The sequence below is a fragment of the Orcinus orca genome, chromosome 8 (assembly GCF_937001465.1).
Source record: "Orcinus orca chromosome 8, mOrcOrc1.1, whole genome shotgun sequence".
Taxonomy (NCBI): Eukaryota; Metazoa; Chordata; class Mammalia; order Artiodactyla; family Delphinidae; genus Orcinus; species Orcinus orca.
This window is the reverse complement of record NC_064566.1, coordinates 49,732,742-49,758,742: the sequence shown is the minus strand read 5'-3', so window position 1 is coordinate 49,758,742 and position 26,001 is coordinate 49,732,742. Positions and strand designations below refer to the sequence as shown.

Sequence of the window (26,001 nt, the reverse complement as noted above, 5' to 3'; positions counted from 1 at the left end):
CAATGCAGCCAAAAATAAATAAAATTAATTAATAAATAAAAAACAAAACGAAACAAAATAGCCCAAAGGTGGAAACAACTCAAGTGTCCATCAACTAAAGAATGGATAAACAAAATGTAGCATATCCACACAATGGAATATTACACAACCATAAAAGGAATGAAATACTGGTAGATACTACAATATGAAAGAACTTTGGAAACATTATGCTAAGTGAAAGAAGCCAAGCACAAAAGGCCACATATTATATGATTCTATTTATATGAATATACAGAATAGGCAAATACATAGAAAGCACATTAGTGGTTGCCAGGGTGTGCTGGGAGGGGGAAATGGGAAGTGATTGCTTAATGGGTATGGGGTTTCCTTTGGCGTAACAAAAACATTCTAGAACTAAATAGTGGCCATGGTTGCACAACAACGTGGATGTGCTAAAAGCCAGTGAATTATACACTTTAAAACAGTTAAAACTGTGAATTTTGTTATGTGAAATTGTCCTCAATAAAATCTATTCCACTTCCACATAAAATAGTACCTGAAGGTATTTTTATGTCTTGAGACTTTTCTCTTAGGAGTAGGAGGAACAAAGTCACTAACATTAGCTTTAGAGTTTACAAAACACTTTGCCATGCAATTTTATATAATCTTCACAACCCAGGAGATAGATATTATCACCCCAATTTAGAGATAAGAACTGAGGCTCAGGGAGGTATAAAGTCATATAGCCAGGAAGCATGGAGCTGGCTAATCAAGCCAGATGGTCTAACTCCACTGTATTTACTGCTACAAGGCAAACAGCTCCAACTTCTGATAAGCTTGAAAAAGGACAGGAGATGCCATTATGTACAGGCATCTTGGGCAATTTTTCTTCCTCCAAAGTTAGTACTTTAATCAAAGCAGTAAAAACATTCATTGTACCCAAGTTAATAAAAGTTTTAACAAAAGCAATATAGATCATTATTGTATAAGAGCAGCATAAAGCAGGACACTACAGATTTCTTCTTCCAATTTTCTAAAGATGAGTTTAAGTTTCTCAGTGTAAGATATGCTATAATGTTAGCATGTCCTCTCACCAATGTAGTTCAGCATGTTTACAGGATGTGGCAATAAAGTAATGAGACAACTGTGCGTATTCCTTACAACAACTGGCCTCATTAAGTCACAATCACATTCCTATTAAAGATTAATGAATGGGGCTTCCCTGGTGGTGCAGTGGTTGAGAGTCCGCCTGCCGATGCAGGGCACACGGGTTCGTGCCCCGGTCCGGGAAGATCTCACATGCCGCGGAGCGGCTGGGCCCGTGAGCCATGGCCGCTGAGCCTGCGCGTCCAGAGCCTGTGCTCCGCGACGGGAGAGGCCACAACAGTGAGAGGCCCGCGTACCGCAAAAGAAAAAAAAAAAAAGATTAATGAATGAATGACACATCAGTGGTTTTCTAACACTCTGATGTGTCCTATAGATGTTCCTGAGAAAGCGGAGGGGTCAGGGTTACCAGCCCAAGAAGAGCATCCTCTTATTTTCTACACTGGGTTTTTCCTTAAGATACTGTTTGAAGAAAGGACTCCACAGCCTTTTAAAAAACTACATACTGAAAACCACTGCAGTACATTATGCATCCTCACTTCTTCAGAGGTTTTCAGAAATCTCTGCATATTAGCCAACAATATATAATTATTTCTAAATTCAAGCACAGAAATTCCAAGGGGTCTCTCTACATTTGGTTTATGATTTTTTGTATTTTCCAGGCTCAATTAAACCATCCTGATAAATCCCCATTTTATAGAGCAGGTACTATAAGCACACACTGAAAAACAAGTGACTTATCTCAGATGGCAGGGTGAAGCACGAGCAGGGTCCAGATATGAAGCCCCACCCCAGATGGCTCAGCCTGCTGGATGGTGCCTAGTTCAAAAAGCCTTGGTGCCATGAGGTCATTCCATGCACTATGACCTGAAGGTACAGATGTCTCTACTTGCAGTGCATGACAACACATGAGGTGGCTATAGGCCAGTAATGTCTGGAACAAGTGCCAGCTCAAGGGCAAAGATTAGTCTCTCTTCTGCCTACGCTCCATATTATCCCTTGGTTCCCTTGATGGAAAATCCTTTCCAGAAGCACCATATGGTATAGTAGAAATTATGAAATATGAAACAGAAGACTTGGGTTTAAATCCTGGCTCTATTAGTATCCCCCCTTCATGCCTGAACTCTCTGGGCCTCAGTTTGTTCATAGTACTTACATCATGGGCTATTAGGAGGGTTAAATGAGATAGTGTAGCAGTTCACATCCTGTGGGCTACAGACCTCTGGGCATCTTTGGCCCTATTACAAGAGGTCTGAAAAAGCATACTAGAGAAAAAGAAGCATTTAGGGATTAAGACTAAAAGCCCTGGAGTAAAATTGTCTTGGTTCAAATAATGGTTTTACCAGTGGAGCAAGTTACTTAGCCTTTCTGCCTCAGTTCCTCATCTGTAATTGGAGAAAACAGTATTTATTGGGTTACTGTGAGGATTAAATGAGTTATATATGTAAAGTGCTTAGAACAGTGACTGGCATAGTAAAAATTCAATAAATGTTAGCTATTGTTACTACTATATGTGTTTATGTATTCTTTCAAACTATTATCACATGGATGTTTGCCAAGTTTTTTATGTTAAAAAAGGGTTATACTTGAAAAGGTTAAATACTTCTAAGATAATAGTTGTAAAAGAATCCAGTATACCACCTGCCGTGTCCTAATCCAGAGTAGTTGCATCTATGATTTTAATGTTTTTTAATTTACTGAAGCTTATTTTGTGGTCCAACATATAGTCTATCCTGGAGAATGGCCCATGTGTACTTGAGAAGAACATGTATTCTGCTGTTGTTGGGTGGAGTATGCTGTATATGTCTGTTAGGTCTAATTGGTTTATAATGTTGTTCAAGTCCTCTTTTACCTGTTGATCTACCTGGCTATTCTATCCATTACTGAAAGTGGGGTACTGAACTCTCCAACTATTATTGTAGAACCATCTGTTTCTTCCTTCAATTTTGTCAATTTTTGCTTCACATATTTGGGGGTTCCTTTGTTAGGTACATATATGTTTATAACTGTTACATCTTCTGGCTGTAATGAACCTTTTATCAATATGTAATGTCCTTCTTTATTTCATGTAACCTTTTTTGATTTAAAGGCTATTTTGTCTGACATTTAAGAGCCACCAGCTCTTTCTTGGTTATCATTTGCATGAAATATCTTTTTCCATCCTTTTACTTTTTTTTAATATTTATTTATGTATTTATCTTTGGCTGCATTGGGTCTTTGTTGCTGTTTGCGGGCTTTCTCTATTTGCAGCGAGTGGGGGCTACTCTTTGTTGTGGTGGCTTCTCTTGTTGCGGAGCATGGGCTCTAGGTGTGCGGGCTTCAGTAGTTCTGGCTCGCGGGCTCAGTAGTTGGCTCGCAGGCTCTAGAGCACAGGCTCAGTAGTTGGGGCGCATGGGCTTAGTGGGATCTTCCCAGACCAGGGATCAAACCCATGTCCCCTGCATTGGCAGGCAGATTCTTAACCACTGCACCACCAGCGAAGCCCCATCCTTTTACTTTTATCTCTTGTTTCTTTATATCTAAAGTGAGTATCTTATAGACAGTATAAACATGGATAATGTGGTTTTTTAAATCAACGTAACAATCTCTGCTTTTTAATAGGAGAATTTAATCCATTTACATTTAAAGTAATTACTAATAAGGAAGGATTTACTTTGCCATTTAGCTGTATGTTTTCTGTACATTTTATGTTTTTGTTCCTTATTTCCTCTAGAACTGCCTTTTTAGGTCTCTCTAACTCTGACCCTGCCTTCTTACCACTTGTTACATTGCCTCCTCTTTATTACTGCATTTTCAAAATATTAATCTAAAGATTCATTGGAGGCTTGGTCTTCCCAATCAAGTGATCATCTCTCCCTCTATTTGAATAGTTCCTAATGAACAGCTCCTTCATGAATCTATCCCAAAATGTTAAAAGGAAGGATCTACCTTTTCTGGCTATGAAAGTACATTCAGGTTCTTTCCCAGTTTTCACAATCTGAATCGCCTGTCCCTTAAACACACACCCAACATACACTATTCACCATTCACACATACAGTTTAGTATTATTATCTATTCCTTGCCTACATGTGGCCTGGGTTAGGCTGGACCCTAGAATACTTAAGAAGGGTCTCTTGATGACTGGCAAACAAAAAAATGAACAAAGTGGCTTACATTGTAGGAGCGGGGGTGCCTCTGTTTCCACTGTACCAGGAGCAGCTGGGCCACCACCAAGGTAGCGATGAGGATGAGGACCATTTCAGCGTGCATGGCTTCGTGGCCGCGGTGCTTGGCATGCATGCGTGCGTGCTCGACCCTGAAAGCCAAACAGATGGGGTGAGCTAGGTCAGGGATGGTGTGGCGGTAAAGGAGCAGTGTTTTCCAGGGATATCTCACTGGTCCATAGTGTAGAACACACTCTTGTACTGTATGAAATATGGGCTAGAAACACACATGCCCTAGAGGACAGGCATTTTGGAATAGAACAGGGGTTCTATGGGCCCTAGTCACCAAGGTTAGGTATTGGGGTTAAAGGTGGGTGGTCTGCTGCCCAGCCCCAATGTTAAAAACAGCTGATACCTTTCCATTTCAGTTCTATTTCAACCTGTCACTGGAAGAAGAAAGTAACCCAGAGAGGTCACAGCCATAAAGGCTCATACTCTTACTCAATGATATTTATGATACCAGTAAAGGAGTAATATTGCAAATATGTGCAAATTCCAGGGTTAAAGTCTTGCTTTATTTGTCCTACCCTCTCTGCCAGGACCAGAGATCCTAAAGATTAAAGCCTGAAAAATCTGAACTTCAATAGTGCTTCGATTTTACACTATTCCAACAGTGACTTCATTATCAGTATCCACAGGTAAATAGACTCTTCAAGGGCTCAAGGAGAGTACAACTGGAAACTCTTATTTAATCTAAGAGTTTAAAGGCCGGCATTCTCTGGTCCCGAGGATTGGCAACAAGTGATTCCCTTGGCCAGTATAGGCAAAAAGCTTCCTCTGAGAACAGGAAAGAAAAGTCACTCCTACAGCCAAGGGAGAGGAATAAAGAAGGAATTAGGAAACTAAGTACAAATGTAACCCGTAGTCAGGAGCTTTTGTGCAAGTTCTCCATACCCAGGGGTATTAGGGAGAAAGGGAAAGGACAACATAAATGGTATCTTCATGGAATTCCCAAGGGCAATGAGAGACTAAGCAAGAAGAACCCAGTGGGATGCATTATGGATAGACAAATCATAAAATATAGCAAAAAGTTAGTTGTACAATCTAGGTGGTGGGTACAAGGGTGTTCACTGTACAATTCTTTCAACTTTTCTGTATATTTGAGATTTTTCATAATAAAATGTTAGGAGGGGGGAAACTTGGTGGGCAGCCAAATGTCAGTCAGCCTGGCAGTCACAGCACCTAAGGGTTCACCTTACATAAAACTTTATCCTAGGTGACAGAATCTGACAAAATATAATAGGGGTAGGAGTCAGAAACTTAGGTTCAGACACAACCTATGTGGCCTTAGCGAAGAAAATTTACATCTCTACATCACGATTTCTTCATCCATCAAAAGGAGTCCTTATCTTTTCTGCCACCCTCATAGGGTTGTTGTGAGGATAAGCTAAACTAAAAGGGCAAAGGATATTTTAAAATCCCAAGGATTATGGGGAGTTATAAAGATAATAAGAGATAAGTTTCTTGTTCTCAGACAGTATATAACTGAATGGATGTGTACAACAAGAAATCAAAAAAAGGACTGAGAAAACACCAGAAGGCACCTAGCTCAAGTTACCACTCAATGTAAAAATTATTTTTGCAATCATTTGTTTGAATACCTCCACTGGCTGAGAATACATGCCTCTTAAAATAATCTATTCTAGAACCAGCAGTGTCTGACACATTGTAGGAACTCATACGTGCTTATGAAGGAATAAAATTCCAAAGCTTTAAGAAGCAGGAAGCTCTGTGCCTCACAATATACCACGATTATTAACAATGTTTCTGATAATGAGACTAAATTATCTTACTACAGCTTCAGTCCTTTGGACCTAATCCTACACTCTGGAACATATCCACTCTCTCTTTCCCAATGCTGCCCCTTCAAATATTTATCATACTATTATTTTAAAAAAAAAACCAATCCTGTTTCTACCATCATTTTCCTGGGCCCTTTTAGGTTAACAGTTCTGGATCTTTATACACGATGCATATAACATAATGTGAAGACCATTAATCCTGATTGCCTTCTTCTAGACATATCTAGCTAAAGATCTTCATATGCAGTGTTTACAACAAAATCAATGTGGACTCAGCAAAGCAGAACACAGTAGCACTGTCACTTCCCTTAAGGCAGATAGTATATTTTCAATGAACATCTTCGCAAACTGTACAGTATTTTGGTAGCTTAGGTACACAACTGGTGCATATTAAGCTTAAAGTCACCTAAAATCTTGCTGGGCCTGTCATATGAGTTGATATCTTTGCCATTCTACATTTTTTATAATCAATAGTTTTAATCTAAACGAGGTGTTTTTTGCTCACTATTAAACTTTTACTTGGTTGATTTCAGCTCACTGGTCAGTTACCTTATAAAGTTTGTGGGGCAAGCACTTTTGAAACTCCTCTACCAATGAGAAATAATGACAATAAAATATTTGTTGACTCACTCTGGTTACAAAGCAAGTTAGTAGCAGAGTTGAGATCAGAAGACACATCTCGCATTTTCTCAAACAGCGCTCTCTGCCCTGTTTCATGGATCATGATGATGTTAATGATGATAATCATCCTTAAAGCAGGTAACACTTACTGGAAGTTTACCACATGCCAGGCACTGTTCTAAGAATTTCATACATGTTGATCTTCACAACAACTGTTATGATCCTCATTTTACAAATTGGGAAAACTAAGGTAGTGTGAAGTTAAGTAACTTGCCCAAGATCACATTGCTAGGAAATGGCAGAACTAGTATTCAAAACCCAGATGGGTGGTTTGGTGCAATTATCTATTTACTCCCAAGGACCGAGGGAGCTACCCAAGAGTGACCCAAATACTGGGAAAGATCTCAAATGACCTGTCCTACTGGTCATAGGTCACTGCCTGCCACAGAAAAGGAAGCAAAAAGGGTAGATATACAACTCTTTTAGTAGGATTAATCTATAGTTCCCACCAAGAGGGGCCCACACTGTCACACTTACCTCCATTGCTCCTCTGGAGAGAGGTCTGACATATCAACCTGTAGAAAGACACCACCATAAAAATCCATTACTGTCTTAGAACTGTCCCTGCCCAACATACAATGATCACACACTGCTAGAGCTAAAAGTTTGAATTATGATTTGTGGGACATGAAGCTAGATAAAATATTCTGTCATATAATACCATTTGACTCTAAATGGCCCCATTAGACTAGGGTGAACTAAGCTTAAGTTTGCGCCCAGCACCTTGTTTGCTTCACCCTAGTCCAAGTCCTTGCTCTGCTATTAAGTAGCAGTGTAATATATACGGAATCTAAAAACAAACAAACAAACAAAAATGGTTCTGAAGAACCTAGGGGCAGGACAGGAATAAAGACGCAGACGTAGAGAATGGACTTGGGAACACGGGGAGGGGGAAGGGTAAGCTGGGAAGAAGTGAGAGAGTGGCATGGACATATACACACTACCAAATGTAAAACAGATAGCTAGTGGGAAGCAGCCACCTAGCACAGGGAGAACAGCTCAGTGCTTTGTGACCACCTAGAGGGGTGGGATAGGGAGGATGGGAGGGAGACGCGAGAGGGCGGAGATATGGAGATATATGTATATGTATAGCTGATTCACTTTGTTATACAGCAGAAACTAACACACCATTGTAAAGCAATTATACTCCAATAAAGATGTTAAAAAAAAAGTAGCAGTGTGGCCTTCCAACCTCAAAGTTCCAGTTCTATTTGTTAGTCTTATCCTTTTAGAGCAGGATTTCTTAAACCTTGGCACTAGTGATATTCTGGGCTGGTTGATTCTCTGGGTTGTTTTTTTGTGGGGGTGGGGGTGGGGGTGGGGGGTGGGGATCTGTACACTGTAGGATGTTTAGCAGCATCCCTAGCCTCTACCCACTAGATGCCAGCAGCATCTCCACAGATAAAACCAAAAAAGTCTACAGGCATTATCAAATGACCCTTGGGGGACAAAAATTGTCCCAGCTGAAAAACCACTGCTCTAGAATACTACTAAGTTCTTTGAGATCACAGCTCAAGTCTTCTACTTCCTTGTAGCCATACAGAAGCATACCCAAAGCCTCAGTACATAAGTCACTCGATACATTCTTATACTGAACTGAGCTGAAAATGCTCCTTGATATACAGAAGAAAGGCCCTCATAATCACCAAAGGTATCAATCAACAAATATTCCTTTAATTCTTACGAAGTTCAAGGCCCAGTTTCCCACTGTTCCTCTGATAACTTCAGAAAAGTACCTTAAGTGGGATGTTTGAAGTAAAATGGGCAGAACTCCATACTACTACTGAGTAAAATCAGTACATATTTACCATGCATCCTTTATGTGTGGGTACTGGGAATGTCCACCATTGCTTAGAGAGGGCTTTCTGGTTTCTACGTGTCCCAGCTGAGGAAGGAAGGAAAGGAAAGGAAGGGAAGGGGAGGGAAGGAAGGAAGGAAGGGAGGGAGAGAGGGAGGGAGAGAGGGAGGGAGGGAGGGAGGGAAAGAAAGAGAGAGAAGGAGGGAGGGAGGGAAGGAAAAGAGGAGGGTAGAGGAGGAAAAGAGGGGAGGGGTGAAGAGGGAAAAGAGAGGAGAGGGAAGGAGAGGGGAAGACAGAGGGCAGGGGAGGGGAGGGAAGAAACAATATCCTAAGGCTTCCCCCAGCCAATCAGGGTAATGAAGTCAACCACCCTCCTCGTCCTACTTCACACTGCCTCACAGAATTTATTCATGTGACCTGACTCAGTCCTTCATCCCCCCAGAAGGACAGAGGTCCCCTCCAAGAGGAGACAAGTAGATGCAGGAAATGGAAAGGCCCAGCTGGGTGGTACCTGAGCAGACAATTAAAGACCACAATCTTTTTTTTTTTTTTTTTTTTTCCAGTATGCGGGCCTCTCACTGTCGCGGCCTCTCCCTTGCGGAGCAACAGGCTCCAGACACGCAGGCTCAGCGGCCATGGCCCACGGGCCCAGCCGCTCCGCGGCATGCGGGATTCTCCCAGACCGGAGCACGAACCCATGTCCCCTGCATCGGCAGGCAGACTCCCAACCACTGCGCCACCAGGGAAGCCCAAGGACCACGATCTTATGTTATCTTAGACATGCTTTCCAAGTGACCTAACTGCTTCTTAAATCCAGGGCCAGGGCCAGGACCAGGGTGGTGCAAGCAAGGGACCTAGAGCTCAAAATTTAAGAAGGCACACATTTTCAGGTACTGACACTGCACTTGCATGACCTTGAGAGTGAGTGCCTCCTTCAAGTTTGCGCCCAGCGCCTTGTTTGCTTCACCCTAGTCCAAGTCCTGCTTATGTCTATCTTGCTCCCATCCTAGAAGATCCCACAGAGCCGAGGAGAATACACTGCTTTTTCGTCTTTCAAGTAGAATAGCAGAGCTGAGTGTATATTAAGCACTCACTGAGTACTTGTGAAATTGAACAGAATTCCCTCCAACAGGGTAATAAGTAAGTATGCTGACACACCAGCACCCCACCTGGAGATGCTTAAATGGGAGTGTAAACAACACTTGAAAAATACCTAATAAGCATCTGAGAAAGAAGTATTCATTTTCTGGAGGCACCCAGAAAATCATGTTTAAAAAACTACACGTCAAAACAAAACAAAACAACAACAACTACATGTTCAAAGAAGCAAGGTAAGTCCATTGAAGAGAAAACAAGGAAGATTCAGAGAACCGGACCAGGCATGGGGACACCTCTCCATGAGATAGTGGTCAAGCATGCTACTGTCTGTGCCTTTGTTTCTCCCGCTGGAAAATAGAGAATAAGTCTTCTGACTTCACTGTGGGGCTGTGAGGGTAATTATATTCCAAGTGACCAAGTGATTTCATTGCCTTTCTTCCTAGGAGAGTGAGTGTACTTTAAAAAGTACTCAGAGAGGCCAGGGAACTGAATGTTGGTGAAGCACAGGGCAGTAATGCTTTCAGAGCTCAGGGAACAGCTGAGAAGGGCAAGCACTAAGGCTGAGACTAGACTTGGTGCTTAGAGGACCATTTAGCACTTCGTGGAGTAGTACGAGCACCAGAGTGGAGTAATGCTGAGTAAAGACATGATTTGGCTTTAATATTTGCATGCTGAATGAAAAGATTTTAAAAATTACATCCAAATCAGTCTTCTAGCTCAGGTGGAAAAACAAGGAAAGCTATAAGCTATACCTATAATTAACCTGTACCATCTGGAAATACATCTTTATTTGCTCCCTCATTAATGAGTTTATTCACCTGGGGCCAAGAAGTAAGTCAGTCTAAACTTGACCTGTCCAGAGCTCAGGTAGCTAATTAGGTAGGTTCTCAGGGCAAGATTACTGATTGATGGGCCCATTTCCCACTCCTAAGACCCATACACAGAATGTCTTTTTGCCAACAAATCACTCCCCTCCTAGGATGTCGCAAGGTCTCTAGTCATGTCAATCTACCTAGGTCCAGATTTGAAAGAAGTTAGACCAAAAATGTCAGGCAGAGGGCAAGAGAAAACTTTACAAAAATGGAAAATGATCTGCGGTTGACTGATATTTTCTCAGGTGCGAAAGACTCAAGGTCCACCAGTATAATACCACAAACAGACCTCCTATCCCCCACAAATACTGATACTCGGTGGTCTCTGAGTCTTTACACAGGCTGGTTACTTTGTCCCTTCAGCCCCTCTCTTCCACCAAACCACATTCTGCCTTCATGCAAAATGCTAGACAAATCCTCCTGGATCCTGAAAGGCTCTTTAGACTGACCCCATTCACTGGAAAAAAAAAAAAAAAAATCCTTTACTGCCTTGATGAGCATGATCCACAGCCCAGAAGCATTAGCACCCTGAGAGCTTAAGAAATAGATGCTTCAGAATCCATCCCAGGGCTTCCCTGGTGGCGCAGTGGTTGAGAGTCCGCCTGCCGATGCAGGGGACACGGGTTCGTGCCCCGGTCCGGGAGGATCCCGCATGCCGCGGAGCGGCTGGGCCCGTGGGCCATGGCCGCTGAGCCTGCGCGTCCGGAGCCTGTGCTCTGCGGAAGAGAATCCATCCCAGACCTCCTGAATCAGAATCTGCATTTAATAAGATACCTAGGTAATTCATATGCATATAAAAGCATTGCTATTACAATCACTTTGCTGTACACCTGAAATACAACACTGGTAATCAACTATACTCCAATATAAAATTAAAAGTTAAAAAAATAAAAGGATTATCATAAAAAAAATTGCTATTGCATCCCAGCACTCACATCCACACTTTGTCCTACAGTCATATACCTCTATACACCTGAGTTGTTTTTAACAACAGCATTACTGAGATCTAATTCACATACCGTAAAATTCATCCATTTAAAATGTACTATTCAGTGCTTTTAGTATATTGAGTTGTGCCACCATCACCACTATTTAAATTTAGAACATTTTTACCACCCCAAAAAGAAACCACATACCAGTCAGCCATCACTCTCCAATCTCCCCCCAGCCCAAGGAACCACCAATTTACTTTTGATCTCTATCTATAGATTTGCCTATTCTTGACATTTCATATAAACGAGATCATACAATATGTGGTTTTTTGTGAATGGCTTCTTTCACTTAGCATGTTTTCAGTGTTGCAGCAGGTACTGTAATTCATTCCTTTCTATTACCAAATAATATTGTATTGTATGGATATACGACATTTTCTTTGTCCATCCATCAGTTGATGGACATTTGGGTTGTTTATAGTTTTGAGCTATTACAAATAATGCTGTTACGAACATTCATTTACAAGTTTTCATGTAGACATGCTTTCATTTTTCTTGAGCATGTATCTAGTAGTGGAACTGTCTGGTCACATGTAACTCTATGCTTAACCTTTTGAGGAACTGCCAAACTGTTTTCCACAGCAGCTGCACCATTTTACATTCCCACCAGCAGTGTATGAGAGTTCCAATTTCTCCACATCTTCAACAACACTTATTGTCTTTTTGGTAAAAAGCATCCCAATGGGTGTGAAATGGCAGATCAATATGATTTTGAATTTCCCTGATGTATAATGATGTTGAACACCTTTTCATATGCTTATTAGCCATGCACATATCTTCTTTGGAGAAAAGTTTATTCAGATCCTTTGTCCCTTGTCCACTTTTAAAAAATAACTTTTTTTTTTTTACAGCAGTTTTAGATTCACAACAAAATTGAGTGGAAAGCACAGAGATTTCCCATACGCACCCTGCTCCCAAATATGCATAGCCTCCCTCATTACCTACATCCCCATCAGAGCGGTACCTTTGTTCTAACTGAAGAACCTACATTGACATACCATCACCCAAAGTCCATAGTTTACCTGAGAGTTCACTATTGATGTACATTCTGTGGATTTGGACAAACATATAATGTCCTCATGGACACATATCCATCATTAGAGTATCATACAGCGTAGTTTCACTGACTTAAGAATTCTCTGTGCCCTGCTTATTCATCTCTCCATCCCCCCAATCTCTAGCAACCACTGATCTTTTTACTGTCTCCACAGTATTGCCTCTTCCAGAATGTCATATAGTTGAAATCATATAGTATGTAGCCTTTTCACATTGGCTTCTTTCACTTAGTAATATGCATTTAACATTCCTCCATCTCTTTTTATGGCTTGATAGCTCACTTCTTTTTAGTACTGAATAATATTCCATTCTCTGGATGTACCACAGTTTATGTATCCATTCACCTACTGAAAGGCATCTTGGTGGCTTCCAAATTTTGACAATTATGAATAAAGCTGCTATAAACATCTGTGTGCAGGTTTCTGTGTGGACATAAGAGCTCCTCTGGGGAAATATTAAGGAGCACAATTGCTGGATTCGGTAACAGTATGTTTAGTTTTGCAAGAAGCCACCAAACTATCTTCCAAAGTGGCTGTATTATTTTGCATTCCCACCAGCAATGAATGAGAGTTCTTGTTGCTCCACATCCTTGCTAGCATTTGGTATTGTCAGTGTCTCAGATTTCAATCATTCTAATAGGTGTGTAGTGGTATCTCATTTTAATTTGAATTTCCCTGAAGATGCCTGTGGGGCATCTTTCCATATACTTATATGCCATCTATATATCTTCTTTGGTGGGCTATATGTTAAGGTCTCTAGCCCACTTTTTTTCCCCATTTATTTATTTATTTATTTATGGCTGGGTTGGGTCTTCGTTGCTGCGTGCGGGCTTTCTCTAGTTGCGGTGAGCAGGGGCTACTCTTCATTGCAGTGTGTGGGCTTCTCACTGCAGTGGCTTCTCTTGTTGTGGACCACGGGCTCTAGGTGTGCAAGCTTCAGTAGTTGTGGCTCTTGGGCTCTAGAGGACAGGCTCAGTAGCTGTGGTGCACCGCCTTAGTTCCTCCACGGCATGTGAGATCTTCCCAGACCAGGGATCGAACCCATGTCCCCTGCACTGGCACATGGATTCTTAACCATTGCGCCACCAGGCAAGTCCCTCTAGCCCACTTTTAATCAGGTTTTCTTTCTTTTTTTTTTTTTAGTACCTTGGCCTCTCACTGTTGTGGCCTCTCCCACTGCGGAGCACAGGCTCCAGACGCGCAGGCCCAGCGGCCATGGCTCACGGGCCAAGCCGCTCCGCGGCATGCGGGATCCTTCCGGACCGGGGCACAACCCGCGTCCCCGGCATCGACAGGCAGACTCTAAACCACTGCGCCAACAGGGAAGCCCCACGTTGTTTTCTTATTACTGCGTTTAAAGAGTTCTTTGTATATTTTGGATAACAATCCTTTATCTGATAGGTCTTTTGCAAATACATTCTTCCGGTTTGTGGCTTGTGCTTTCATTCTCCTGACAGTTTCTTTTGCAGAGCATAAATTTTTAATTTTAATTAAGTCTAGCTTATCAATTCTTTCTTTCAGGGATCATGCCTTTGATGTTGTATCTAAAAAGTCATTGCCAAACCCAAGGTCACCTAGATTTTCTCCTATGTTATCTTCTAAGAGTTTTACAGTTTTGCTTTGTGATCTCATTGAGGTTTGTGGTCCATTTTAAGTTACCTTTTGTGAGGGGTATAAAGCCTGTGTCTAGAACCTTTTTTTTTTTTTTTTTTACTTGTGGATGTCTGATTGCTCTAGCACCATTTGTTGACAGACTCTCTTTGCTCCATTGTATTGCCTTTACCCCTTTGTCAAAGATCAATTGATAAATTTACATAGGTCTATCTCTGAGCTCTCCATTCTGTTCCACTGATCTATTTGTCTGTTCTTTGACCAGTACCACAGTGTCTTGATTACTGTAACTTTATAGTAAGTTTTGAAGTTGGGTAAGTAGTCCTCCAATTTTGTTCTTCTTCAGTACTGTATTGGCTATTCTAGGTATTTTGCTTCTCCATATAAACTTCAGAATCAGTCTATTGATATCTATAAAATACCTTGCTGGGATTTTGACTGGGATTGCAATGAATCTATAGATCAAGTTGGGAAGAACTGACATCTTGACAACATTGAGTCTTCCTTTACACGGACATGGAATATCTCTCCATTTAGTTCTTCTTTGATATCTTTCATCGGTTTTACAGTTTTCCTCATAGATCTTGTACATATTTTTCTATATTTATATCTACATATGTTATTTTTATTGGTGCTAAAGTACATGGTATTGTGGGGTTTCTTAAAAAATTTTTTTTTGATATGGACCATTTTTAAAGTCTTTACTGAATTTGTTGCAATACTGCTTCTGTTTTATGTTTTGGTTTTTTTGGCTGAGTCACGTAGGATCTCAGCTCCCCGACCAGGGATCGAACCCACACCCGCTGCATTAGAAGGTGAACTCGAATGACTGGACCACCAGGGAAGTCCCTGGTATTGTGCTTTTAATTGTAAATTCCATTTGTTCATTCTTGGTATACAGGAAAGCAGTTAACTTTTGTATATTAACTGCGTATCCTGCAACCCTACTATAATAGTTTATTAGTACTAGGAGGTTTTTGGTTGATCCTTTCTATAGATGACCATTTCATCTGTGAACAAAGATGGTTTTATTTCTTCCTTTCAAATCTATATTCATTTTATTTCCTTTTCTTGCCTTATTGTGTTAGCTAGGACTTCCAGTATGATGTTGAAAAGCAGTGGTCAGAGGGAACAACCTTCCCTTGTTCCTGATCTTAGTGGAAAACTTCATGCTTCTCACCAGGTAAGTATGTTAGCTGTAAGTTTTGGGTAGATATTCTTTATCAAGTTGAGGAAGTTCCCCTATATTCCTAGTTTAATGAGAAATTTTTATCTTGAATGGGTGCTGGATTTTGTCAAATAATTTTTCTGCATATATAGATATGTTCATGTAATTTTTCTTCTTTAACCTGTTGATGTGATAGATTACATTAATTTTTCAAATATTGAACCAGGTTTGCATACCTAGGATAAATTCCACCTGGTCATGGTGTATGATCCTTTTTATACACTGCTGGTTTCAATCTGTTAATGTTTTATTAATGATTTTTACATCTATGTTCATGAGAGACATTGGTCTATAGTTGTCTTATAATATCTTTGTCTGGTTTTGGTATTAGGGTAATGCTGACTTCATAGAATGAGTTAGGAAGTATTCACTCTGCTTCTATCTTCTGAAAGAGATTGTAGAGAATTGGTATAATTTCTTCCTTAAATGTTTGGTAGAATTCACCAGTGAACCCATCTGGGCCTGGTACTTTCTGCTTTGGAAGGTTATTAATTATTCAATGAATTTCTTTAATAGATATAGGCCAATTCTGATTGTCTGTCTTCTTGTGTGAGTTTTGACCGATTGCGTCTTTGAAGGAATTGGTCCATTTCATCTAGGTTATCAAATTTGTGGTCACAGAGTTGCTCATAGTATTCCTTTATTATCCCTTTAGTGTCCATTGGCTCTGTAGTGATATCCCCTCTTTCATTTCTGATGTTAGGAATTTGTATCCTCTCTCTTTTTTTCCTTAGTTAGCCTGGCTACAGGTTTAACAACTTTATTAATCTTTTCAAAGAACCAACTTTTGATTTTGTTGATTTTTTCTAGATTTCCTGTTTTCAATTTCATTGATTTCTGCTCTAATTTTTATTATTTCTTTTCTTCTGCTTATCTTGGATTTAATTTGCTCTTTTTCTAGTTTCCAAAGGTGGAAGTTTGGATGACTGATTTTATATCTTTCCTTTTTTTCTAATATGTGCATTCAGTGCTACACATTTCCCTCTAAGCTCTACTTTTGCTGTATCCACAAATTTTGATATGTTTTGTTTTCATATTCATTTAGTTCAAACATATTTAAATTTCTCGAGATTTCTTTTTTGATCCATGTGTTATTTAAGCAGTATGGTGTTTAATCTCCCAAGTATTTGTGGATTTTCCAGCTATCTTCCTGTTACTGATTTCTGATTTAATTCCATTGTGCACTGAGAGCAGAAAATATATGATTTTTATTCTTTTAAATTTGTTAAGGTATATATATATATTTTTTTGGCGGGGGGTACACCGGCCTCTCACCATCGTGGCCTCTCCCATTGCGGAGCACAGGCTCCGACGCGCAGGCTCAGCGGCCATGGCTCACGGGCCCAGCCGCTCCGCGGAATCTGGGATCTTCCCAGACTGGGGCACGAACCCATGTCCCCTGCATCGGCAGGTTGACTCTAAACCACTGCGTCACCAGGGAAGCCCTAAGGTATATTTTATGGTCCACAATGTGGTCTATCCTGGTGAATGCTCCATGAGAACTTGAGACGATTGTCTATTCTGCTGTTGCTGGATGAAGTAGTCTATAAATACCCATTATATTCAGTTAATTAATGGTGTCATTGAGTTCAGCCCTGCCTTCATGAATTTTCTGCTTGCTAGATCTGCCCCTTTCTGACACAGGAGTGTTGAATTCTCCAACTGTAACAGTGGATTCATCTATTTCTCCTTGCAATACTATCATTTTTTGCCTTCTGTATTTTCACACCCTATTGTTAGGTACACACACATTAAGACATCGTTATGTCTTCTTGGAGAACTGACTTCTTTATCATTATGTAATGCCCCTCTTTTTTTAAATTAATTAATTAATTAACTTATTTATTTTTGGCTGCGTTGGGTCTTCGTTGCTGCGTGCAGGCTTTCTCTAGTTGTGGCGAGTGGGGGCTACTCTTCAGTGCTATGCACAGGCTTCTCATTGCAGTGGCTTCTCTTGTTGTGGAGCACAGGCTCTAGGCATGCGGACTTCAGTAGTTGTGGCACATGGGCTTGGTTACTCTGAACCCGTGTCCCCTGCACTGGCAGGGGGATTCTTAACCACTGCGCCACCAGGGAAGCCCTGTAATGCTCCTCTTGATCCCTGATAACTTTCTGTGTTCTGAAGTCTGCTCTACCTGAAATTAATATAGCTACTCCTGCTTTCTTTTGATTGTCAGCCTGATATATCTTTCCCCATTCCTTTACTTTTAATCTATATGTGTCCTTTTATTTAAAATGGGGTTCTTTTAGATATAGAGTTGGGTCTTGTATTTTTTATCCACTCTGACAATCTCTGTTTTTTAACTGATGTATTTAGACCATTAACGTTCAAAGTGATTATTAATATAGTTGGATTAGCATCTACTATATTTGTTACTGTTTTCTATTTGTTGCCCTTATTCTTTGTTTCTATTTTTGTCTTCCAATCTTTTTCTGCCTTTTATAGTTTTAACTGAGAATATTATATGATTACATTCTCTTTCCTTTCTTAGCTTATCAGTTATACTTTTTTTAAAAATTTATTATTATTAATATTTTTTGGCCTCACTGTGCAGCTTGTGGGATCTTGGTTCCCTGACCAGGGATCAAACCCAGGCCCTCGGCAGTGAAAGCGCACTGGACTACCAGGGAATTCCCTATACTTTTATTTTTACTTCTTTTAGTGGTTGCTCTAGAGTAAAACCCACTTTCAAATAATACTATACCACCTTACAGATAGTTTGAGTACCTTATAACAACAAAATAATCCTAATTCTTCCCTCTCAACGCTTGTTGTATCATTGCTGTCATTCATTTCACTTATCCATAAATACACACACACATACATAGTCAAATGTAGTGTTGGTATTATTACTTTGAAAAAACTATTCCGTTAGATCAATCAACAATATATAAAACAGGGAATTCCCTGGTGGTCCAGTGGTTAAAACTCCATGCTCTCACTGCCAAGGGCCCAGGTTCGATCCCTGGTCGAGAAATTAAAATCCTATAAGCTGTGTGGTGCAGCAAAAAAAAAAAAAAAAAACAATATATAAAATAAAAGAGCATCTACAAATATCCTATAGCTTACATTATATTTAATGGTGAAAGATTGAATGCTTTCCCCCTAAGATCCGAAATGTCAGGATGTCCACCCTCACCACTACTATTCAACATAATACTGAAGTTTCTAGCCAGCAAAATAAGGCAATAAAAGGTACAGATTGGAAAGAAATAAAACTGCCCCTTATTTGCAGATGACATCATGGCCTACATAGAATATCCCAAAGAATCTACCAAAAAAAAAAAAAGGGCTAGAATTTATAAGAGAGTTCAACGAGGTGGCAGAATACAATATAAACATACACACAAAAATTGTATTTCTATATAGTAGCTATGAACATATGGAAAATGACATTTAAGATAGAATAAAACTTAAAATCGCTCATTAAAAAAAGAATTAGTAAAATAAATGTTTTTATTCTACCTTCACTTATTCCCTCTCCAATGCTCTTCCTTTCTTTATGTAGATCTGAGGCTCTGACTTCCATTATTTTCCTCTCTCTAAAGAACTTCTTTTAACATTTCTTGCAAGGCAGGCCTACTGGCAATAAATTTGCTCTATTTTTGTCTGTCTTTATTTCTCCTCTTTTGAAGGCTAATTTCATGGGATACTGAATTCTAGGCTGGTGGGGTTTTTGTTTTTTTCAACACTGTAAACATTTCATTCTACTCTCTTCCTGCTTGCATGGTTTCTGAGGATAAACTGGGGGTTAATTCTTATCTTTGCTCCTCTGTAGGTTAAGGTGTTGTCTCCTCTGGCTTCTTTCAGGATTTTTTGTCTTTGATTTTCTATCATTTGAAAAATGATATGCCTAGATCTATTGGGGGGTTCTGGCATTTATCCTTAGTGTTCTCTGAACTTCCTGGATCAGTGGTTTGGTGTCTGACATTAATTTGGGAAAATTCTCAGTCATTATTGTTTCAAATATTCTGTTTCTCTCCTTCTTCTCCTTCTGGTATTCTCATGATGCATCTGTCTTAGTCTGTTCAGGCTGCTATAATAAAATACCATTGACCGGGTGGCTTATAAACAACAAACATTTACTTCTCACATTTCTGGAGTGTGGAAAGTCCAGGATCACAGCACAAGCAGATTCTGTGTCTGGTGAGGGCTTCCTGGTTCACAGACAGCTGACTTTTTGTTATGTCCTCACATGGTGCAAGGGGCTAGGAAACTCTGTGGGGCCTCTTTTATAAGTGCACAAATCCCAATTATGAGGGCTCTGCCCTCATGACCTAATCACCTCCCAAAGGCCCCACCTCCTAATACCATCACCTTGAGGATTAGGAGTTTAACATATGAATTTGGGGGGAACACAAATATTCAGATCACAGCAGCATACATTACTTTTGTAGTTGTCCCACAGTTCTTGGTTATTTTGCTTTTTCTAGTCGTTTTTCTTTTTACTTTTATAGGTTTCTACTCAAATATCCTCAAGCTCAGAGATTCTTTCCTCAGCCATGTCTAGTCTACTGATAAGCCCATTAAAGGCATTCTTCATTTCTGTTACAGTGTTTTTGATCTCTAAACATTTCTTTTTGGTTCTTTCTTAGAATTTCCATCTCTCTGCTTACAATGCCCAGTTGTTCTTGCATGTCATCTACTTTATCCATTCGAGCCTTAGCACGGTAAATCATACTTATTTTAAATTCCCTGTCTAATAATTCCAAGATCCCTGCCATAGATGGGTCTAATTCTGATACCTGGTATGTCTCTTCAAAGTGTGTATTTTGCTTTTTAGTATATCTTGTAATTTTTTCTTGATAGCTGGGCATGATATACCAGGTAAAAGGAACTGCTATAAATAGACCTTTAGTAATGTGGTGGCATGTTGAGGGAGGGGAAGCATTCTATAGTCCTATGATTGGGTTTCAGTCTTTTAGGGAGTCTGTGCCTCTGGAATGTGAACTTCACAAGTGCTTCTCAGTGCCTCACCCACCCCTCTTAGGTGGGACATGATGGTGTGAGTAGACTGGAATTGGGTATTTCCCTTCTCCAAGATGAAAGGCTAGGGCTGACTAGAGATGGGTATTTCCTTTTCCCTGGGTCAGTTAGGCTCTGATAAAACCCCAACAGGGGCTTCCCTGGTGGCACAGTGGTTGAGAGTCCGCCTGCCGATGCAGGGGACACGGGTTCGTGCCCCGGTCCGGGAAGATCCCACATGCCGCAGAGCAGCTGGGCCCATGAGCCATGGCCGCTGAGCCTGCGCGTCCGGAGCCTGTGCTCCGCAACTGGAGAGGCCATAACAGTGAGAGGCCCGCGTACCGCAAACAACAACAACAACAACAACAAAAAAACCCCAACAGGTTAGGCTTTGGTTAAAGTTTCCCCTGATGGCAGACCTTAAGAAGAACAGAATGCTCTGTAGTATTTTTAAATGGCTCCTTTCCCCCACCCCTCCCCAAAGCACAAATGGGTTTTTCTCAATACTCAGTGTAAGAACCTGATAGATATCCAAGAAGTCATTGTGGGGGGCCCTCAATGACTGAGTCCCCCTGGAGTTTTTTAACTCTGAGTTGTCCATACTGAGCCTCCAGCAATTCATCAATTACAATCCAGGTTTCCCTTCTCCAGCACTGGTTCCCAAAGAGGTTTCTGCTTCTGTAAGTTGTGATTCTCTGTATTCACCTGTTCGTCTCTCCAATTTGGGGGGCAGCAATTTGCCTTTGCCCTATGACCTTACTTCTCTTAAAAATCTAAGAATTGTTGATTTTTCAGTTTGTTCAGCTTTTTACTTGTTCTTAGGACAGAATGGTGATTTCCAAGCTTCTTACATGCCTATTGGAACTCTTTTGCCCATTTTTTTTTTTTTTTTTTTTTGCGGTACACGGGCCTCTCACTGTTGTGGCCTCTCCCGTTGCGGAGCACAGGCTCCGGACGCGCAGGCTCAGCGGCCATGGCTCACGGGCCCAGCCACTCCGCGGCATGTGGGATCTTCCCGAACCCGGGCACGAACCCGTGTCCCCTGCATCGGCAGGCAGACTCTCAACCACTGCGCCACCAGGGAAGCCCTCTTTTGCCCATTTTAAAAATTATTTATATTTTTATTGTTGAGTTGTAAAAGTTTTTTATATATTCTGGATACAAAATCCTTTATCTGATATATGACTTGCAAGAATTTTCTCCCATTCTGTGGGTTGCCTTTTTACTTTCTTGGTGGTATCCTTTGCAATACAAAAGTTTTTCATTGTGATGACACCCAATTTACTTTTTCTTTTATTGCTTGTGTTTTTGGTGTCATATCTAAGAAATCGTTACCTAATTTGGTAGTGATTTATAACTGTTTTCTTCTAAGAGTTTTATAGTTTTAGTTATTACATTTAGGTCATTGGTCTGTTTTGAGTCAATGTTTGTATATGGTGTGAGGCAGGAGTCCTACTAGCTGTGGCTATCTAGTTGTTTCAGCATCATTTGTTGAAAAGACTATTCATTCCCCATGTGTACCTGATTGATCACATCGGCTCTTAACTCTCTAAGATGGTGCAACACTCTTGTTTTCCACATCATTTTCTTAAGTGTCCACATAGCTCTATAAATTTTGCTGACAGAACCTCAGAAAGACTAAAAAGGTAGCTGGAGATATATAATACCATATATCCAATACCATAAAGAACATACGTAAATCATACCATAGAGAAAGATAAAGCCTAAAGAAAGCCTCTGAAGCTATCTGTGAGGTTTGATACATTTATTCATTTACTCTCATTTAAGGTACTTCTGTTCTAAATGTGTAGGTTCTGGGCTAGGCATGGAGATACAAAGATGAACCAGACTTTTTTTCCTGCCCTTGAGAAGACAGATTTAAAAATAAAATAATTAGGTTGTTTTAAAAGCATGAATTTACTCAGCAGAAGGAACACAATTGTTTCCATTTTACAGAAGGCACAAATGAGATATAAAGGAGAAAAATGACTCACTGAATGAAGATCACCGTTATGGGGCATAGGGATAGGAGTGATGGGGAGAGGATCACAGACCTTAAGGGAGAAATCAGAGTCAGGGCTTAGGGCCACAAATGGCCAAGCCAATGACTAGTCACAAGGTCCTGCTAGTGCCACATTATGACTTTCATGGGCCCTAGGTACTTTTGCCTTTGTGGAACCCTTTCTCTATTAGAAAAATATTTTAAAATATATTTTATGACTGTATTGATATAATATAATCCAAGATGAATTATATTCATTTTTTCTTCTGATTGAAAGAAGTTAAGACATCTTTATGGGCCCCTGGGTACTGTGCCTATTGGATAAGTCAGCCCTGAGTCCTGCTGTCTCCCCACAGCTATGCACCAAGAATTCTCTCCCCAGCTGCCAAATCACATAGCTCTGCTGCTTCTGAGATTCTGTTCTCTACCCGGCCTGATCAAGCGGCATGAGGTTTAGGTTCACATTAAATCTCACACTGCCTAAATCCACACAGAAAAGGTAACCTCACTCTACTCCTATGAGCACTATACAGTTATTGGGCAATCATTTGCCAATAATGTGTATTCTGTGTTCAAGGAAGGTTTAGATACATTCATGATCAAATGCAAACAAAGAAACAGACATGTCATGACCTACAAACACCAAAGTCATAGGAAGCATGTGCCTGGCACCTTGACAGCCCATAAATATCTGTTCATTCAATTACAAGACAGGCATAAAACAAAGTCTCTTCCCTTATAAAACTTACCATATAATGAAGAAGACAGACAATAAATATACAAATAAGCATATATTTATATATATGAAATAATTTCTGGTAGCAGTGTTATGAAGAAAAAGAAAGCAGGGTAAGAGAAGAAAGAATGAAAAAGGAGGCCATTATGTGGCTACATGTAGACACTCTGGTTTGGTTTCCCCAGAAAGCCTTCCAATAACAGGAGAACTTGCTGAAACTAGCCCATGTAGTATGTCTTATTTCCTTGGGTTTTACCTCATTCCCACTTTTCACCCCAAGAAATGGCTTCAGGGCAACAACCACCTTTCTCAGTGACAAGAAAAAGAGTTGTAGGTCCTGATCTGGCATAGCTATTTACTTGCTATATGTCAATGAACAGGGCACTTCTCTCTATGCCTGTTTCCCCATATATAAAATGAGGAAATTGGCTTAAGTTACTTTCAAGGTCCCTTAAAGCTAAAATGCTATAATAATTCATACCAAATCTGTCAAATCTGTCTAACTCCAAAGCTTTGGAGTCAGCTATAATACTTTGGCTTTCCAAACTGCCACAGTTACCTTAGTTACCACAGAAGTGAAAGCAAAATGCCTTTAGTGTAGTGAGGTGTGATTTAACAGGATGCTACCAAATTAAATCAATGAAAATTTACCAAGTGACTACCATAAGCATGCATCAGGAATATCCATCACTTGGGGGATGACCTCTTGCCCTGGCTTCAAGTACCTTCTAACTGCAAAGGGCCCTAAACTCTGGAACCCCATCTACCAGGGCAACCGGGAACTTCAAAGGTCTCAGCTGATCCTGTCAAGTTACAGAATGATCAATCATGCAGCTAGAGACTTCACTCTTTCACAAAACATTAGAGATGAATAAGCCCAACCTTTGCCCTTGAGGTAGTCACAGTCCAGGGGGTAGGGGTGAGACAGATTAAACATAATATGATAAGGATAACCACTGATGTATAAACAAAATGCTGTGTAAGCCCAGAGAAAGGAGAGATTAGTTAGTTCCTGAACCTGGTACAGCAAAACCACCAGGCTGGCTGCCTCTATCTCGGGGGGGACAGATACTATGGTGTGCTGAGTGATTAGGATTACAAATGAAGTCCAAAGTTTCACAGGCTACCCCTATTTGTGGCTCTGTATTCCCCTCTCACTCACATTTTTCTCCAACTCCTTAGCCCTGGCAAGAATTCCAGGCCAATAAATTAAAGTGGAACTACCTCACTTTTCAGACCTCCATATCAGGTGGACAGTTCAATGACTGTTCATATATTTAGAGAGTTGTACAGCCATCTTATTTTAAATCATTTCCATCACACTAAAAAGAAAGCTCAAGCCCACTGGCCAACTCCCTATTCCTATCCCTAGACTTAAGCAACCACTAATCAATCTACTTTATATCTCTATAGATCTGTCTATTCTGGACCTTTCATGTAAACGAAATCATACAATATGCTGTCTTTTTTGACTGGCCTCTTTTTTTAAAAAAATAAAATTACTTTTGTTTGTTGATTGATTGATTGATTGATTGGCTGTGTTGGGTCTACGTTGCTCCACGCAGGCTTTCTCTAGTTGTGGTGAGCAGTGGCTACTCTTAGTTGCGATGTGCGGGCTTCTCATTGCTGTGGCTTCTCTTGTTGTGGAGCACGGGCTCTAGGCGCATGGGCTTCAGTAGTTGTGGCACGTGGGCTCAGCAGTTGTGGTTCACAGGCTCTAGAGTGCAGGCTCAGTAGTTGTGGCACATGGACTTAGTTGCTCTGTGGTATGTGTGATCTTCCTGGACCAGGGATCGAACCTGTGTCCCCTGCACTGGCAGGCGGCTTCTTAACCATTGCACCACCAGGGAAGTCCCTTGACTGGCTTCTTTCATGTACCATAATGTTCTTCAAAGATCATCCATGTTACAACATGTATCAGTAGTTCACTCCTTTTTCTTGACAAGTAATCTTGCACTGTATGGACATACATTTTATTTATCCATTTACCAGCTGATACACATTTGAGTTGTTTCTACTTTTGGGCTATTATAATATTGCTATGAACATTCGTGTATAAGCTTTTATAGGGACATATGTTTTTATTTCTCAAGTATATATCTGGAGTGGAATTACTGGGTCATGTGGTAACTCTACGCTTAACCTTTTGAGGAATTGCCAAACTGTTTTCCACAGCAGCTGCACCATTTTACATTTCCACTAGCAGTGTATGAGGATTCCAACTTTTCCACATCCACAACACTCGTTATTATGTCTTTTTGATTATAGCATCATAGTGAGTATGAAGTGGTATCTCACTGTAGTTTTGATTTGCATTTCTCAGATGGCTAATGATGTTCAACATCTTTTCATGTGCTTATTGGCCATTTATATATTTTCTTTGGAGATAGGTCTATTCAGATCGTTTGGTGTATTCAGATCTTTTGTTCATTTTTTATTGGATTATTTATCTTTTTCTTGTTGAGTTGTAAGAGTTCATTACATATCCCAAACACAAGTCCCTCATCAGATATATGGTTTGCAAATATTTTTTCCCATTTAGCAATCCTAAGTGGTCTGAGGATCATCTGATTCTTACTAATTTTTGCATTTCAAAGAACTAGCACGTAATCTGGCACATTGTATGTGTTCAATAAATGTTAAATGGATGTTACATAACATTAACTGCTTTGAAGACAAGAATAATGCCTTAGGTACTTCCCTGGTGGTGCAGTGGTTAAGAATCCACCTGCCAGTGCAGGGAACATGGGTTCAAGCCCTGGTCCAGGAAGATCCCACATGCAACTAAGCCCATGTGCAACAACTACTGAGCCTGCATTCTAGAGCCTGCGAGCCACAACTACTGAGCCCACGAGCCACAACTATTGAAGCCC

The 26,001-nt window shown here is 40.4% G+C and overlaps 1 protein-coding gene across 5 annotated transcripts in view; it reads right to left on the bottom strand.

Moving 5' to 3' along the window:
* Positions 1-26,001, bottom strand: part of RNF121 (ring finger protein 121) — an 81,141-nt gene that overhangs the window by 41,016 nt on the left and 14,124 nt on the right. For 4 of the 5 annotated variants that reach the window (XM_004279739.4, XM_049713887.1, XM_049713888.1 and 1 more), the window contains exons 2-3: positions 7,248-7,285; positions 4,238-4,379 (exon numbers count right to left, since the gene is read on the bottom strand). In XM_004279739.4, coding sequence (XP_004279787.1) covers positions 4,238-4,379; positions 7,248-7,285 — 180 coding nt within the window. Of the gene's footprint in view, positions 1-4,237; positions 4,380-7,247; positions 7,286-8,578; positions 8,656-26,001 lie in introns of all 5 variants that reach the window. The other variant, XM_033405592.2, reaches the window with a different exon arrangement.